General features: G+C 42.4%; 1 protein-coding gene across 5 annotated transcripts in view; it reads left to right on the top strand.

Annotated features, from left to right (window-relative positions):
• RFFL (ring finger and FYVE like domain containing E3 ubiquitin protein ligase) overlaps positions 1-18,494 on the top strand; it is a 40,988-nt gene that overhangs the window by 12,652 nt on the left and 9,842 nt on the right. For all 5 annotated transcript variants that reach the window (XM_065573002.1, XM_065573005.1, XM_005309834.5 and 2 more), the window contains one exon: positions 10,979-11,169. In XM_065573002.1, the coding sequence (XP_065429074.1) occupies positions 10,984-11,169 (186 nt within the window). In that variant the 5' untranslated portion in view covers positions 10,979-10,983. The remainder of the gene's footprint in view (positions 1-10,978; positions 11,170-18,494) is intronic.

Below are 18,494 nucleotides of genomic sequence, written 5' to 3' on the forward strand. Positions count from 1 at the left end.
TTCAGGTCTCATTCAATCCAGCCAATTAGAGTAAAAGCTCACAAACATTAGAACAAGCTGAAATCAGATTTTTATCAGACTACAGATGAACAGCAGGGCTTTAGGTTATGCTTACAGATCTACTTGAGTTTTATGCTTTGCACAATTCTACTGCAGTATCGTGGATTTTGACTCTTCTCTTTTCCAGCTTCACACTTCCCTCAAATTTGTATTGTATCATTTTTCCTCTTCCCGTGTACAAGTGTGAAAAGAAGCACACGTCATGGATGACTAGCACCATTGCTCTTTATTTTTAACTTCAAAAATGATTTTAGAAGTTGAAGCTTAACAAAAAACAAAACAAAACAAAACACACCACCACCAACACCCTCCTCTCCGCCCCCCCAAACCTGGCTTGGAGAATGTGTTGAGGATTTTTTCAGCTAGATTTATAACCGACAGTGCAAGTTATTCGGTGATCTCTCTTGACTCCTGGTGTGGAAGAGGAAGTGAGCACACCAAAAAGAGTCTTTAGAGAATACGTAGTCTCATTATTTATTATTCATATTACTGTGTTGTTTAGGAGGCCTACTCATGGATCAGAACCCCATTGTGCTAGGCACTGTCTCCTTGGAACTCTTGTACCCATCTATAGCATAACATACATGTACGTCTTCCTGCCTCTGCTTGATCAAGGACTTGGTTTAATGAGCTCGGGAGATATGGATGACATGTTTCCCATTACTTTAATTACCCAGATACCTGCATTCAAGAAGGGCAGCCTTGTACTTTTCTCCCCATTTTACTGAAAATCTGTCCAAAGATTAACTGTAGGTGAACATGTAACTTATTCACCTGGATAGAAACCACCTGTCATGATGAAACTATATGCACAACTATCAGAGGTCTTCCAGGCCAGGAACATCAATGGAGGTAATTCAGTCTCTTGGCATCTGTAGTGAAAACCATACTAATAAGGAGAAAATTCAACTTAAATGGTATATTTTACTCAAATGAGGGGGAACCTCCCCTATTTCCCCAGTAATTTAGGATGACAAAGAGACAGAGTACCAATGAGGTCAGCCAATGATGCTGAGCTTCTGTTATACTGAAGTCTTTGGCAGTTCAAAGCTATCCATTCGGTACACAAGCTAAAATTACACAGACCTTCTTTCTCTAATATGTGGTTGCTTACATCATTTAGTTTGCAGTAGTCTTCTTTTGGTTAAACACTGGAAAGTTAACAGTTTTTTTGCCTACTTCTTCATTAAGAACTTTTTTAGCATGGGCAATGTTGAGTTTGCAGAAAGGAGCAAAGTGCTTATGATGTCAGAGGAGGAGGCCGGCTGGGCTATGAAGGTACCCCTGGGGACTGAATCTGGCCTTCTGGTGGGCCCAGGCCTTTGCAACCTCAACCAGCCCTTGCCACTTGCGGCTGCCACAGGAGAGGTGGGCAGGCTGTTAAGAACAGGTCCAGAAGGGTGATGGAGTGAGGAGCCTCCACTGTATAGTACTGACAATTGTGACTCGCTTCATTTATGTCTACAGTGCATCAACTAGTAAGTCTACATATGTGTATTGGGGGGGGAAAAAAGTCAACTTTGTTTATCCAGCCGTTTGTTCCCCAGCTGCTCCAATATCTGAACAAGATCAATTGGTTGAAACTAAACCCAGGAAAAACTGAAGTGATGCTAGTGAATTGAGGAAGACGTTTCAAAGCACAGCTTCACCCGCACTAGAATTTGTCAGCACCACTGTAGCCAAAGTGATACTGTAGAAGAGTGGACTCCCTGCTGGCATACTCCCTTGTGGCTGGGTGTGGTGTAGCAGTTCTTTCTCCTTTTAATGCCCCCTGCCAACAGTTGCTCTGGCCCTGCAGTGGACTCTCTTCTAGTGGTTTGGCCTTCCAGATAGGTAACTTTAAAGCCTCTGCCTTTCCAGGGTAAACAAACCATCCAATAAACTAAACTCAAATAAACGTAACTCTTCACCCCCACCTGTACTCACTTTTCTGTAGACTCTTCACCCCTTCCCAGACTCTGCAAGGTTGTCGTCCTGCTCTTGTGCAAAGTGACACCTCCCAGGGCTTTCTCTCTGGAGGCTTGGCTCCAAAGGCTGCAGTCCTTTTTGTCAGGGTGTTTCCAAGCTACCTTTTCCGATGGCAGGTAGGGAAACTCAGGCCCTCCCTCTCCTCTGGGTTCTAGTCCAGGCACCATGTGGCAAGCAGCTAAGAACTGCTATTGTAGACTCCTTGGCCTTCCTTCAGGCCTTTTCCCACAGCTCCTTCCTGGGCTTACCGTACAATCTGCCTGTTTCTAGGCCCTTCCTTCACTCTCTAGTGACCAGAGAGGAACTGCATAGTTCTTCCCCCTCTCTCCTTGCAGCTCCTTTCTGGTCTGGGCTTCCTCCCTTTATGCTCACCACCCAGTTGGGCCTGGCCCACCTGCCAGATGTAACTACATGCCTTAATTGAGTTCAGGAGCTCCAGTTAAACTTCTTAGTGCTAGTATAGGGTATATATCACATCACAGGTGCATGGTCCAGGAATCCTCCTGAACTTCTATTTGATACTAAACTCTCAAATTGAAACATTTTCCATCTCTGATTTGCTAGAAGACTACATCCTGTGGTGGTCCGAATGGACTTTGAGATTGGACTGTTGCAACATGTTATACTTGGATAGGAATCCACAGATACTAAAGAAACTCCAGCTAGTGTAGAATGTAGCAACAGGCCTTCTGACAGGCAAGTCGAGTGTAGTTTGTTACTCCACTATTGTGTTTGTGGCGTTGTCTACCGATCAATTTGAAAGACCTGATGCTGATCTTCCAGGCCCTCAGTGGGCTAGGTGTGAGCTATTTCACAGATCTTCTCTTCCTCTTTTCAAGATGTTTGTAATAGTTTCATTGTCCCTTAATATCAGCCGATAGAGGCTAGTTGGAACTGGAGATGGAGACTTCTTGGCAACTGGTCAAGGTCTGTGAAACACCCTTCCCAAGGAACTGAGGATGACCACAAAACTGACTGTTCAGAACTAAATGCAAGCCTCACTCCTTTAACATAGGCATCCCATATGTATGTTTTACATACATAGATGCAGAGAGAGAGGACACACACTTGCACTTACTTTATTTTACCTTGATTAGGATTGGGGGAGAGGAGAATAGTTGTAAAGTGAAGTTTCCAGCCATCCTGCCTGCTCCAGGGTTTTCTCTTCTCTCCATGCTGTTCTTGTTCTCTCTCATTCATATAATTTTTTTGTGGTGATGAGAGTGTGGAATAAAGACCTAGATAGTATGGTGTTATTAATGTGAAAGGATATTCCACAAGAACAACCCCCACCGATATTTTTAATTTTGACATTTCTGAAGAATTAGGAGTGAATTTACGTGCATCAAGTGAACAACATAAATCCAGTCAAGCCGTCCTCTGATAAACTAGATGTGAAAATGTATTGATAAAACAAGGCTTCATCTGACAGTTGAAAACCTAACAGTATTTTAAGTAATCACAGCTGAAACTTAAGTGTTAGCAATCTGTTAGCAAAAGCACCCCCCCCCCCCACAACCCCTATGGCCACACAACATCACAGTGAGGGAATAAGGCTAACCTAGTGTTACAATCCAACACTGCAAGACTAAAACGGGTGAAAATTAACGTACAGTATACATGAAGGGCTATTTGTTGTATCATGCAATATATAAAGCGGACATCACTGAGTAGACTTTGCACTCTGATTTTATTATCCGCTCTGAGTCATTGTACTGTGTAAACTTCAGTCCATTGCTGAAGTAATATTTGCCAAAGATAAGTCACCAGGTTTTGCCAGTCGCTCAGCTGGAAAGCTGCTGACTGTTTCTCATGTGGTGCAGTGATCTGAAAGCGATCCCAGGATTGTTCTTTGTATGGAGAACTTAACAGAGGCTAACTCACAGCTTGGACATGTTTTGAAATTTAAAATAAAGAAATTTAAAAATATTATATTCCTTATGCCAACTCCATGTACTCTTCTTTCTTCAACCAATGCTTTTCTTTCCTTACTTTTGTACTGTCGCTTAGGAGTATATCTGTATCAGCAAAACTTGTAAGTTTAGACAAGCTCAGAGAGAAGATACCTGATATTATGGGGCTTTTAAAAGTGATAGACAAAAGGGATAACAAGATCCAATGGCTGGAAGTAAAAATCAGCAGAGTTTTAAACTGGAAGTAAGATGCATATTTTGAACAGAGAGGGCAATTAACGACTGAACAGATTACCAATGGATCTGGTAAATTCTCCATTGCTTGGGGTCAAAACTGGATGTCGCTGTAAAAAGTATGTGTTAATTCAACCAGAAATTGGTTGAGCTTCATGCAGGAATCATTGAATGAAGTTCTATTTGTGTTATGCAGAAGGTCAGGCAGGAGGTCATAATGGTGTCTTGTGGCTTGGAAATCTATGAAAAAGCATAGGTATCTGAATTCTAAGTTTAGTTACCATACACACAGAATAATCAAGATGAAACCTGCACCTTATCTTTGAACTATTCTGCTGCCAGCTGGTCTGTTTGTCAGTGTCCCAGCAAGGGCAAATGTTCTTCACTTCCATTCTTCTCTTCTTTTCTAGTTCACTGTGGTTTGGCGAGGCTAGGTGGTGGTGTCTTCATTAGCAAGTTATATATTACTTTATCCCTTAGTCCAGACACCAGTACAAATAGATTTACATTGCAGCTTCCTTTATTCCTTTTTGTCACATAAACAATTTTTAATTTACTTCTAATTTTTTACCTGTATTTCAAAGATATATTTTTTACCTTTTTCATAAGAACTCTTTGAATTTGTGTAAGTTGTGAGTGCTTTAAATTGGATATACACAAATATTGGGCATAAAACTAATTTGCCCAAAAGATAAATTTAACACCTTGGAATCTTTACCTATCTCTGCGTATGTCTGAGAGCATACACTCTTTGGCGTGGTTTTTGTTAGCGTGTTAATGAAAACTTCACGCTATGGGTTTACTCTGTTCCATGCCAGAATACGGTCTGGAATATTAAAGTTTATAGAAAAATCCATCATTCTGCCCATTGGAAAAACAGGTTGATTTCATATTGAGTGGCAAGATACTGTACCAATTGTCCTAGCCAAATTGTTCCTTTTCTCTAGAACTTCCTGCTCAGAGCTGCTATTGTCGTTTCAATTTATAAATCAAAACTAAAGGTTCATTCATTTTCCTTTGCAAAGAATATTCATTATCACGCTAATGTTTAGAAGCTAAGTGACTTGAGATGTCTTGGCAGGCAAAGGCACGATAAAAGCGTTTCTTGGCCAGTTACCAAGAGGTTACATACTATTGACTCTATATTCTAAAACTGCTCCTAAAATATCCACTTTTGCTAGCTAAAGTTAACTGAATATAACCTTATGAGTTTTCTGCACATTATAAGGATATTGGTCTGAATTCTGAACCACATAATCTACTAAAATGGAAACCTTAACGTGAAGCAGATCTACTTTGAACAATGAAAAGTTTCAGAGTAGCAGCCGTGTTAGTCTGTATCCGCAAAAAGAAGAACAGGAGGACTTGTGGCACCTTAGAGACTAACAAATTTATTAGAGCATAAGCTTTCGTGGACTACAGCCCACTTCTTCGGATGCATATAGCTTTGAACAATGTCTATGGGAGCATCATAGAATCCTAGAAATGTAGGGCTGGAAGGGACCTCAAGAGGTCCATCAAGGCCAGCCTCCTTTGCTGAGGCAAGACCAAGTAAATCTAGACCATCCCTGACAAGTGTTTGTTCAACCCGTTCTTAAAAATCTCCAGTGATGAGGATTCCACAACCTCCCTTAGAAGCTTATTCCGGAGCGTAACTACCCTTAGAGTTAGAAAATGTTTCCTACTGTCTACACTAAATGTCCCTTGCCACAGATTAAGTCCATTGTTTCTTGTCCTACTTTCAGTGGACATGGAGAACAGGCGATCACTGTCCTTCTTATAACAGCCCTTAATATATTTGGAGACGGTTATCAGCCATCACCCTTCAGTCTTCTTCTCTCAAGATTTAACGTGCCCAGTTTTTAAAATTTTTTCTCATAGGTCAGGTTTTTTAAACCTTTTATCATTTTTGTTGCTCTCCTCTGGGCTTTCTCCAGCTTATCCACATCTTTCCTAAAATGTGGCATCCAGAATTGCATAAGAATCAGCTAAGAGCATCTGTACTCTGGCAGCAATGTACTGTTGGCTGGGGTTTACATCTGGCCTGCTGAAGCTTCAGAAGCTCTTTTAAAATAGTCTAGTCTCTTCTCCCCTTGCAGTTTGACAGGCAGGTTCCTGAAGATGATTTTCAAATACTGCATTTTTGCTAATAGTTTTCTCCTCTGATGTCCTTTGCAGGAAAGCAATGAGGAGTCCGGTGGCACCTTAAAGACTAACAGATTTATTTGGGCATAAGCTTTTGCGGGTAAAAAAACCACTTCTTCAGATGCATGGAGTGAAAATTAGATACAAGCATAAATATACTGGCAGATGAAGAGAAGGGAGTTACCTTACAAGTGGAGAACCAGTGTTGGCAAGGCCAATTCAGTCAGGGTGGATGTGGGCCACTCCCAATAATTGATGAGGAGGTGTCAATACCAAGAGAGAGAAAATTGCTTTTGTAGTGAGTCAGGCAGTCCCTATTCAAGCCCAAATTAATTGTGTTAAGTTTGCAAATGAATTGTAGCTCTGCAGTTTCTCTTTGAAGTCTGTTTTTGAAGTTGTTTTGTTGAAGGATGGCTACTTTTAAATCTGTTATAGAATGTCCAGGGAGATTGAAGTGTTCTCCTACTGGCTTTTGTATGTTACCATTCCTGATGTCTGATTTGTGTCCATTTATTCTTTTACGTAGACACTGTCCAGTTTGGCCAATGTACATGGCAGAGGGGCATTGCTGGCACATGTATATAACACATTGATAGATGTGCAGGTGAATGAGCCCTTGATGGTGTGGCTGATGTGGTTGGGTCCTCTGATGGTGTCGCCAGAGTAGATATGGGGACAGAGTAGGCAACGAGGTTTGCTACAGGGATTGGTTCCTGGGTTGGTGTTTCTGGGGTGTGGTGTGTAGTTGCCGGTGAGTATTTGCTTCAGGTTGGGGGGGCTGTCTGTAAGCGAGGACTGGCCTGCCTCCCAAGGTCCATGCATCTGAAGAAGTGGGGTTTTTTTTACCCATGAAAGCTTATGCCCAAATAAATCTGTTAGTTTTAAGGTGCCACCGGACTCCTCATTGTTTTTGCGGATACAGACTAACATGGCTACCCCTCTGATACTTTACAGGAAAGGGAAATCTCTTCCCTCCCCAACCTGCCTTCTTTGAGGGCAGCCTGTCTGTTCTTTAAAACACGAGAATTTTTCTTGCTGCTTATCATACCCTTGGGTTGCTACTACTAGGGTATTTGTGCATCTCCCTAATTGCAGCAAATTATATTTCTTGTGGTAAACTAGCAGCAAAATCAAACTTTTGTTGTGCTTTCTTATAATCCTACTGTCGAAATCCATAACCAAGGATCACCATTTGTGGTGTTATATTAAAGGCTGCCATTTGTTCTGCAGTAGGCTTACTCATTTCTCTTAAACCTGGGAAGCAGCTTCTTGAGACTCTTACAGTTCAATGAACTACAGTAACTGTTAACTTTTTCATATATAGAAGCTATTTTCAGACTTTATCAGCTACGCAGGTTTAAGGATCTTCTGAAACTACATCCGAGTCTTATTGTCAACCTTCTGATAACTCTAAAACAAAACGTTGGCTTAATAACACTGAGCTCAGTCCTTGTTTCTTCTGGTTTGCTCATTCCTTCTTTGCAATATCTGAACTGGTGCAAAGTTTGGGTGAGTTGGCCTATCTTTTTAAGAAAAATAATCAAGACAAACCATAGACATTTGTATATGCTGCTAATGTGGGTGGCCTCCAGTTCACAGGAGTCCTTGGGGCCTTAATGTGGATGTAGTTTTAATCTCTCGTGGAGGTTATGAATGCTTCTTGCAGTGTTCACAAGGTTCATCTCTTGGGTCTGTAACCTTAGGATCAAATTAAGACTCTCAAAATAGTTTAGTCATTCCTTAAAATAGCAAAATTGCAAAAATGTTGAATTTCCAAAATACATAACTTCTAACAGAAATGTAATGCTCTGAGATTAGAGTTCACAAAAAAGCATAGGTAAGTTCTGATGACTTGTATTTTATTTACAGTCTGTGCATTTATAGCCATTACCACTGTGGTTGCAATTTAAGGCTAATACACACGATGAAGCTAAATACATTCTATCTTATGACTTTGTACCGTGGAATGCTTCTGTTAGACTGTATTCCTTGAACACGAGCTGTGTTTTCTTATTTTGGAATGAGCACCATGAACACGTAATATAGAATGCTGGGTTAACTACAGCTCCTCCACTAACATACTGGGACCTCAAACCGTACACCACGTCAATAACAATTTGTCCTGCTTTTTGTTGGTCATTAAACTTGTTTATATTTGACATAAAAACTGTTTAAGGTTAAAACCTTCTGGCTCCAGGTTTTACACATGGAGCTGTAAACCAGTCTATATTCTTTATTAGCCTAAATGACCAGGTTATTTTTCAGTATGGTCGTTATCCCCCAATATTTGCTATACGGGATATACTGCCCCCACCCTCAGTTTCCCATTGTACTTTCCTATTTAAAAATGTCTGGTCAGAAATAAAGGAGACTAGCCTCAGCGTATTTCAGAACCGCTTCAAATGGTGTAGAAGTGAAGTCCGTGCACCTACCCAAATAGATTCTTTCTGTGGAAGTTAGAAAGAACAGGCTTTCGGCACGCGGTGACGTGTGTAGACATAAGCATAGTAGACTAATTCAGTTCACCTGAAAATTTAAAAATAGCATACATTTGCTTTTCCATCCAAGGGGAGAAGTCAAATTGCTGCGCTAAGTGTATAATTCACAGCATGACACACTGTATGAACTGTTTCTCCTGTGTCATCAAGACTCTTGTTTTCTATTTGAACTTTAAAATGTGCTGAACCTGCAAGCTTACCATTGTCATGCTCAGGCATGTGTCCACTCTAGTGACAGTGCTAACTTTGATAGACCAAATTCACCTAGACTTGGAAAGGATTAAAGAGGTCCAGTAAATCTGCAGATTATTGGAACTGCACTAAACTGCAAAAGCCTCCTTGTTAAAGCACATCCGCCCCAAAGGGTTGATTGTGTGAAACGTTCAAATACTGTATGTTAGCACCTCATGCCAAACACTCCTCAGAGCTTGTTTTCATTCACAGATTTTCAAAGTATGGTTTAATCATGTCATAAAATGTTATGTAGTGAACATGCACGAACAGCCTAGCTAAGAACAAAGGTTGACTCCAGAGGTTTGGAAAATCGAGAAACATGGACTGAGCTGCTGCATACCGACCGAATCTGGGAGATTTGAGGGGTGGAAGCTTGCTGTGAATCGGGGGTGTGGAGGGGCAGTGAGGGGAGCTACAGAGAGTTGGCGGGGGGCAGCTGGGAAGCAGGTGTCCTGGCAGTTCCTCAGTGCCCAGTGCCATGTGTTCCCTCTTTCCATTGGCAGCTGGCACAGCAACGTCTCCTTGTCCCCAATCCCAGTGGCTGGCGCACGTGCTCCTGTCCCTCCCCCAGGCCAGGTGCCTTTGCCAGGACCTGTGGTGGCTGGAAGGCGAGGAGAGGAGAGCAATCCTACCTGCTCCCTGGCGGTTGGCCTAATCTGCTCTGGTCTCTCCTCCAGCTTCTGCTCTTGCCTCCACCAGATATTGGGGCAGAAGTATACCTCAGCCCCCCAATATTTCCACTGTGGGGGTGCTAGCCCCCCGCTTTCCCAGGTCTGTCGCTTCTGGACAGAATAGACTGAAAGATTTAAAAGAAGCTTAAAAGTATCTGTTAACAATAACATGAATTAACAAATACAGGGTGGGAAGCAGTGTGTATTCCTTATGCTAGTGACTGATGACACGGTAGCACATGTTCTGAGTGCCCAGAGGAATGTTTTCAGGCGTATGTGCTTAGTAAATTACAAATAAGTATGTTATCAAGCCCCACCACATTTTGGGAATGTTATTGCAGAAGTGGTTTTGCTCCACAAATACTGAGAGGAAGCATTCCCCCTCCTCTCTTTGCTCTTCCCCCAACACACACACCGTTTCCTCAAGGAGTTTAGGTAGGGGTACATCTCTTACCACCCGGGGCCCAAGCAAATAGACATGTAGAGACATTCATCATCTTACCATTTAGCTCTTCTGTATTCAACTGTTTTCCTAAACAAGTTACCAGAGGTTAACACTGATTCATTGTCTGGAAGCTTACTGAGTGCAGGAGGCAAATTATGGTAGCCGACTGTTAACATTTCAGCTGAGTTCAAGGAGCACTGGCACGGCCTGTTCTTGTCTATTTCCAGGCCTGCGGCAGTAGCTTTATGTGGAGCCAGGTTGCAGAGGAAAACCAGCTAGGGTCTCGCTGTTGATCTTACATAAGCACCATGTGAGAGAGAACAAGAGTCTCTAATATCTTTCTGAGGGAGAAATTCACCAGTGCCTCTAAACTTTTCCTTACTCCCTGCTGCAAAGTAACTAAAAACTGCCTCGCTCTGTTGTAGCTACATGATGTAGTACAAGTGACTGTGCTGTGATCATAGAGCTCTGAACAATGCCCGTGCACGACTGAGTGGAATTTTAACGTAATCTTCCTCCTACCCTAACGAGAGTCTCCGATAAATGTCAGTAAAGTCCATTCTGAAACACTGCCCGTGCATTTTCATTAAGGGTTTAGAGCATGTTGTGTGTTGCAGATATGTACGTTTTTGGCATACGCTTGCAGTTGGTAAGAGAGAAGATCCAGTCCCCCTGCGACTTGCTGTCAAGTAGCTTAGTGAAGAAGCATAAACATTCAGTTCATGCCTGGCCCTCACTTTGGTAGCAAATATGTGGCTTCCAGGATGTTATTTAACTTCTTTTTTTTTTTTTTTCCCCTCACCCTTTTAGTTACTATGTGGGCAACCTGTTGTAACTGGTTTTGTCTGGATGGACAACCTGAGGAGATGCAGCAGCGGCCGCAGCAGGGTGCCAGACCCCAGGCATATGCCAACCCAGGTTACAGCTCCTACCCTTCTCCTACAGGTTCTGAACAGAACTGCAAGGCGTGTGGGGTGCACTTTGAAAATTCCTCCAGGAAGGTAAGGGGTGAATTTAGCCACTGATTTGGGCACCCATTTGGTTTGACTTACATAAATGATCTGGGAGTCAGATTGTGCATTTACAGAGTCAGTTTCAAGAGCCTGCAAAACACACAATCAAAGGAGGTCCTTGATTTAGGGATGTAGAGCAGAAGACAACTTGCCTTGCTTCTTTATTTCTTAGTCACTTTCACAATTAGCTGGCACAAATGAAAATAACCAACAGTTATTGTTGTTAACGCACAGTAGACCTGGCTGTACTAGTATCAGAGGGGTAGCTGTGTTAGTCTGAATCTGTAAAAAGCAACAGAGGGTCCTGTGGCACCTTTGAGACTAACAGAAGTACTGGGAGCATAAGCTTTCGTGGGTAAGAACCTCACTTCTTCAGATGCAAGAAGATGTCTTGCATCTGAAGAAGTGAGGTTCTTACCCACGAAAGCTTATGCTCCCAGTACTTCTGTTAGTCTCAAAGGTGCCACAGGACCCTCTGTTGCTTTTTGGCTGTACTAGATGCTTTAATAAAGGCCAGCAAGCTACTTGTAATCAGTTAAAGGGATACCAGCTTAAAAATGTGTTGCCTACTGTTATTGCAATTACCACCTAGGATTACTGAGTTCATTTGTAGATTGTTTACTTTGTGCATTTAATAGTAATTCATGTTATAGTCTGTTTTTCCTGGTCTTCTTGTGGGTCTTTACACAGTAATTGGGGAGAAGAAAACATTTTAAAAACAGGAAAATGTCATTGCAAAACCACAACAATTAGGCAGGCGTAGTACGTGACAACATCATCAACTCATTATTTTCAAATTGACTAGGTTTGAAGGTGTGTGTCCCTTTAAGAAGCAGATATGGCAATAAGCAAAATCCATCATGCTTACAATGAAAAAAGAGCCAACTCTTTAAAACATTAGTCTTCAGCTAAAAAGCCATCACTGTTTGTTGGGAGTGAATTGCCAGTTTAGCATTCATCCCTGAATTGCTGCGCTTCTTTTTGTGACTATCTTTTTGGTTTTGTTTTACTTGTTATCCCGGTTTGTGTACTAGATCCTTGTGCATTGTAGCTGCCAAAACTATTAGTGTCACAAGATTCAAAATTAATTAGCAGCCTCTGGCCAGGGAAATGATTTAAACGGGGAAGTTCCCAGAGTGCTTCCTGAAAGTCTTTAGGAGCTGGTTAGAATCCACACTCCATGACTCAGCCAGTATCTGATCTGTACCATGTTCTCAGAGTTAGGGTGATGAATAAAGAATGGAGGCATTTGACCTGGATAAATTAAACTTTTAGAAAGCTCTATTTTAAGGTACTGCTTCATGACATAGTCCTCAAAAAGAGCTATAAAACCTACAATCAACTCGGCAACTGCTAAGGAGTCACATTCGTTTTGGCTCTACCCCTTTTTCAGGCATTGGAAATTTTGGACTGGGAAATTCATCGAATTGGACTTTGCATTTTTAGCCATGTTTGGATGCTCACATGTGTCTGGGAGAAGATAACTCTTGATAAAGCTGTTTTACCTGTCTGCCCGTAGAGACAACATGGATATGTCTTGTGTTATATTGTGAGAATCTTGCATTGCTTAAGAAACTAGTCTAAGGATTAAAATTTTGGAAATAATTTTTTTCGTAAGCAGGGTTCAGGCACATGTGTACTCGGAACTCTGTTCTGAAAGTAGGCAGTTTATCTGTGTATTGTAGTATATACCACTGCACTAGGCATCCTCTAAATATTGTCCCTAGTAAGAGAGTATTTCTCTCTACAGAATACATGGCAAAAGAATTATTCAGAATCAAACTTTGACCCTTTTCCACAACAGGAAATAAAAGGTGAGGAATAGGTGATTTTTGTCAGTACAGTGAAAGATATGAATGAGAGAGAGGCAGCCATTGTCCCAAGGGTGGTACACTATTGGTAATAACAAAGACTTTATCTCTTTGCAAAAATCTAATACACAAACAATGGAACCCTGATTTTTTTTAAATGTGTATTTTAATAGAATCCATCCTGAAAGTGATGACCTACTACTTGAGTTATCAATAGCATCCCATAGAGTTGGTGTCAAGTTCACTGAAAGTAGAATTGTTCATTGATTCACACTTCTTGAGTTACTTATTCTCTACAGCAAGACTTCGGTCTACCCACTTGCTCCATAATTTACTCAGATTTGTGCTTCTAAATAAAACCAACAAGTGTATGTAGTGTTGTGAAGATTATATTTTACTTGTTTGTTTACCAACATGTTATTAATGTTATAGTCTAAGGTGATACCACTTTAGGCCACCATCAGGGAAATATGGAGATATACCTATCTCATAGAACTGGAAGGGACCTTGAAAGATCGAGTCCAGTCCCCTGCCTTCACTAGCAGGACCAAGTACTGTCCCTGACAGGTTGGTTTATTTTTTATTTTTTTTTGCCCCCCGATTCCTAAATGGCTCCCTCAAGGATTGAACTCTCAACCCTGGGTTTAGCAGGCCAATGCTCAAACCAATTAAAGGACATGTTATAATCTGTTTCCGCTGCAGCAGGATCACAGAAAACTCTGTATCCTATCTAGGATGGCTGAAGCAGTTACCCAGTTAATAGTTAAATCAAGCCACTTGTATATAAAACACCATGACTATGAAAGCGAAGTCCTTTCAAATGGGAGGCCATACAGATAAATGAGTTTGTTAAAAGTGAGATTCAACAGAATGTTGACCTCTCCTGAAATATATTTTTTCAGGGCACTCAACCCCTTACCATATATATATCAATCAGTCCTAATACATTGGAAAACTCAGATAGTTGTTAAAAGGATCAGGGCAGAGAACAGTGAAGACATTTGCAATAAGGTAAATATGGAAATTTTCTTTGTATCTAATAAGATGCCTTTATATAATCATTGACACATTTTTAAAGGACATTACATTGTTCTTGGTAGTGAAAACAATCTTGTTTTCCCTATTCTCCAAGCTAACTTCTGATCCTGGCTTCCTGTTTTCACAGGATGATCATTCATTTAAGTCGGGCGTTGCTGATTTTTTTCTTGCTGTTAGCAAGGTATGCCAGGCATAATTTTTTTTTTTTTTTGGACAAGGTCAAGTTCTCCTTGCCTCCTTCTCTTCCGCCCCCTAACAAAGATTTACGTGCCTCAGACATTGGCTGACATTTTCAGGAAGACCATTTTCTCTGAAGCATACTTACAGAAAAAGCTCCTGGCAAGCTCAGGTGTAAGAGATAAAACAAGAGCTCTAGTTAAAGCTTGAATGTTGGCATTGACTCACTTTTATCTCAAACAAAATGATGAGCCAAGTGAATTGAACAGAAGTTCTATAATTTCGGGAACCCTAGTGGTTAGTGCAAACTGAACCTTTCACAATTTAGAGTTCTAGGCAGTGTTTTGATTAAACATTTGTGACAGATATAGCAATTCCCTGCAATATCCTTGGAAAAAACATAGAATTACATTTAAGTATATTTGGAGTCCATTGTATTAAATGCAAAGGTTATGTATTATTCTGGGCTGGGACTATATGTAACTTCTCTAGGGAGATGTGATGTAAGGTCTGGATGATCAAAGAACTATATTAAACAATATTTGTCAGACAAGAATGGACTTTTGGGACAATAAATGTGAAATGAATTTCCTGGGAAGTATCTACAGAGAGGTGAATGCAAATTCTCCACTTCCAGTTATGCAAAAACACAGGCTTTTGAAGCTCCGCCCTGAGGAGTGGGCCTTTGTCTGCTGATCATCTGTTACATGAGGCCGAGATCAAAGGTGCAAGCTGTATAAAGGAAAGACTGGTTGTTCTGGTTCTGAGCTAAGGCTATTATGAACTTGTAACCACAGGAATAAACCCTTTGTGGGGTGTGAAGGACTGACTCCTAGCAGAGACCTTGTTGGAGTTGAGGGCTGATCTCTGCTAAGCTTTTTAGGATGCGTATAGGTTATTTTGTTGTTTTCAATATATTTTCTCTAATGCTTTCATCTTAAAAATAAACACACTTGCTTAGAAAGAGCTGTGTGATAACTTGTAACTGTTGGCAGTTACAGCTGTTCATAGCCTTCAGAGAGAAAGCAAAGCACACTGGCCTGTTGTAGGCAGTCTGATTTGCTGGGGAACTCAGTGTAGGTAGGTAACTGTGCAGTCCTGAAAACCCTGGGTGGGAGGGAGGGTGGACACTCCTCTCTCAAGAGAGGTGATGACTGAGGAACTGGGAGCCCAGAGCAGGTGTGCAAGTTCAGTTGCTCTGAACTGGGATGGTGTTATTGCTGCTGATCCCTTGCTGAGATCAATTAGATGATGTAGCTCCTGTACTATGCCACTGTGGTATCTGAACACCTCTGGAGTGTTAAATGCAGGGACATTCTAGGCGAAGGGCCCTCAGCTGTGGAATGAGGTCCCCCTAGTGTTCCTTCAGAGCCAGTCTGCCAGGTTTTAGAGTATGGTGAAAAACACATTTTTTCAGATATGACTACCAGATGCTTCTAAACTAAAGCATTGTATCTCCCCTTTCATCTTCTCTGATGGCTAACTGGAAGAGGGAAAGTATTGGCCAGAATAGACGTTCTCCATTAATATTTGTGTAATGTATCCAGACGCCCCTGTGATGAGCACACTCATTGTAGGTTGCTAAAATAGGGATTATTTGCTCCACTAGTCTAGACGGTGCACAGACAGCACTCCCCATCTTTGCACTGAACAACGTTACGTTGACTAGATCCCTTCAGGAATCCAGTGTCCAACAAATCAGACCAGCAGTAATATTTTATATTAACAAGTGGGGGGGGAACTCGTGACGCTGGGCAGTATGCAGAGACAGACCTTCCTGCCAGTGACTCAGCTCGTAGTTAATGGACTTGAATTACTTTTGTCCTGCATAGGAGCGATAGTCTCCTGAGACAGATTGTGTGCTTTGGTGAATAGGAGTCTTGAGACGCGATTACAATCTGTACTGATTATGTGATAACCTCAGGATAGGTATAAAGGGGTGGAGATGATTCTGATCTAGAAATATTTATGGGAGGAGGTTTTGCATTTTTCCATCAAGCCCCATTAACAGGTCTTTTATGAAGTCCCAGAACACCAGCAGAAGTCCCACAGATGTCACTGGCCAGGGATTCAGCTTCAGTAGGGTAAAATGGGGGAGCAGTGACCTAGGTTGAGAGGGAGCTTATATCACTGAGTATACTAGTCTTACCTCTCAAGTCATTCTCCAGGAGAGGAAAACATCTGAACAGATCAAGCTCAAAAACCACACCCTGAATTCCTGTTCTAGAACAGCTGACTCAGAAGCGTGAATTTATAAATCTGCTTTCTTTGAACTTTATGCACAGCGGAGTTGAAGATTTTCTCATTCACCATAAGTAATTCATAAAACAAAAAAGAGTTTTGTCTTTGGTTCAAGAGTTTCTGTCTCTTGCTTTCAAGTCCAAGTTCCGATTCCTTGTTGCTAAGGCTACGATTTAGTCACAGAGGGCGTGGAAGTCCCGGAATCCGTGGCTTCCAGTGATCTCCATGATTTCAGCCTGCGGCACTTGGGAGCTGTGGGGTCCTGCGTTGCCCGTGAGGGGCAAGGAGCTGCGGGGTGAGGGGCAGGGAGCTGCGGGGTAAGTGGCAGGGCCCTTGGAGCGCCAAGCCGCCACAAGTGGTAAGGGAACCCCATGGGCAGCGAGGAACCCTGTAGCTCCTGGCCGCCGCAGGCAGTGGGGGAAGCCTCAAGCCCCCAGCCACGGCGGGCGCCCCTGGAGCTGTGGGCGGTGGGGGCAACCTGCAGCTTGCAGCCGCCATCGGACCCTGGAGCTGTGGGCGGCAGGGGCAGCTTGCAGCCGCCACAGGCGGTGGGGGCAACCTGCAGCTCCTGGCCGATGTGAGCCCTTGGAGCTGTTGGTAATGGGGGCCTCTGGAGCTCCGATATCCAACCTGCGGTGGGGGACCCTGGAGCGCCGAGCCACATGTGCAGCTTCCCCGCTGCAAGCTATATGGGAACCTGCAGATCCCCATTTTGTCACAGATAGTTTTAGTAATAGTCGCAGACAGGTAACGGCTTCCATGAATTTTTCTTTATTGCCTGTGACCTATCTGTGATGTGACAAAATCTTCGCCTTACTTATTGCATAACTCTAAAGAGTCTGGATGGGAGTGCAAATTTATGGTGAATTCTAAAGGAAACAAGCCAGTGACTAAATGGACGTGGGAATCAGGGGGATTAGTAATAGAATACAAATCCAGTTCCGGTTTGTAGTGATAGACAATGATCTATTGGCTGATCTGTCGCATAGGCCACCAAAGTTTGGTCTCGGTCCAGCTGCCAATGGATAATGGATCCCGACACAAAAATCTCCTTCATAACTGGCAGCCTCAAGAGAAGGGCAAAGTACTGACTCAGCTTGCTGAGTCACGCCCTAGAGGTGGTCACTCTAGAGGTTGAGGCAAACTGCCAGACTTAGGAGGAGACTGAAAGTTTGTACATTACTGCATATGCTGTACCTATGTTGTAGAGAGGGGAAGTGTCCCAAGTATGGTGGACCTGGCACCTTTTACTAGCACTGAATCCATCCACACATTTAAAAGAAAAAAAAGGCAGGAGAGAGGAAGGACTCAAGTGACTGTCCTAATGATGTCAAGTATCAGAGGGGTAGCCGTATTAGCCTGAATCTGTAAAAAAGCAACAGAGGGTCCTGTGGCATCTCACAGACTAACAGACGTATTGGAACACAAGCTTTCGTGGGTGAATACCCACTTCGTCAGATGCAGACGTCACATGCGTCTTACGAAGTGGGTATTCACCCACGAAAGCTTATGCTCCAATACGTCTGTTAGTCTATAAGGTGCCACAGGACTCTTTGTCCTAATGATGATCCTATTGTAAGTGCTCTCACCTGACTTTCAGAAATGCTGAACAGAGTTCCAGCTGTCAGCAGGAGCTGCGAGTGTTCAGAACCTCTGAAGATCAAGCCCCTGTGCCCAGGGAGATGAGGGTAGTAGAAAAACTTAGCTATGAACCAATAGAATTTAAACATTAAAATTGGTTTTGATGCCCGAAGCCGCCGGGCTCTCAGAAGAGCTCAGATTTTCCAAAATGCTGAGCGCCCAGTCACTGTCATTCTGACATTAAAGGCCAGGTTCTTAAGCACTTACCTTGTTGCCAGTGTGCTGGGCTCCCTTGAAAACCTGGCTACTTTGATGCCTAAATAGAAGCTGAATTATTTTGAAAAACTGGCCATTGTTGTAAAACTTGTTCTTGTTTTGTTTTCCTCGTGGCAGAGGCCTTCCCCAGCAGATAATTTATGCATGCTACCTGTTTAAATTTTTAAACCAGCACACAGATCTAATTTA

This window comes from Chrysemys picta, chromosome 19, assembly GCF_011386835.1.
Source record: "Chrysemys picta bellii isolate R12L10 chromosome 19, ASM1138683v2, whole genome shotgun sequence".
Taxonomy (NCBI): Eukaryota; Metazoa; Chordata; order Testudines; family Emydidae; genus Chrysemys; species Chrysemys picta.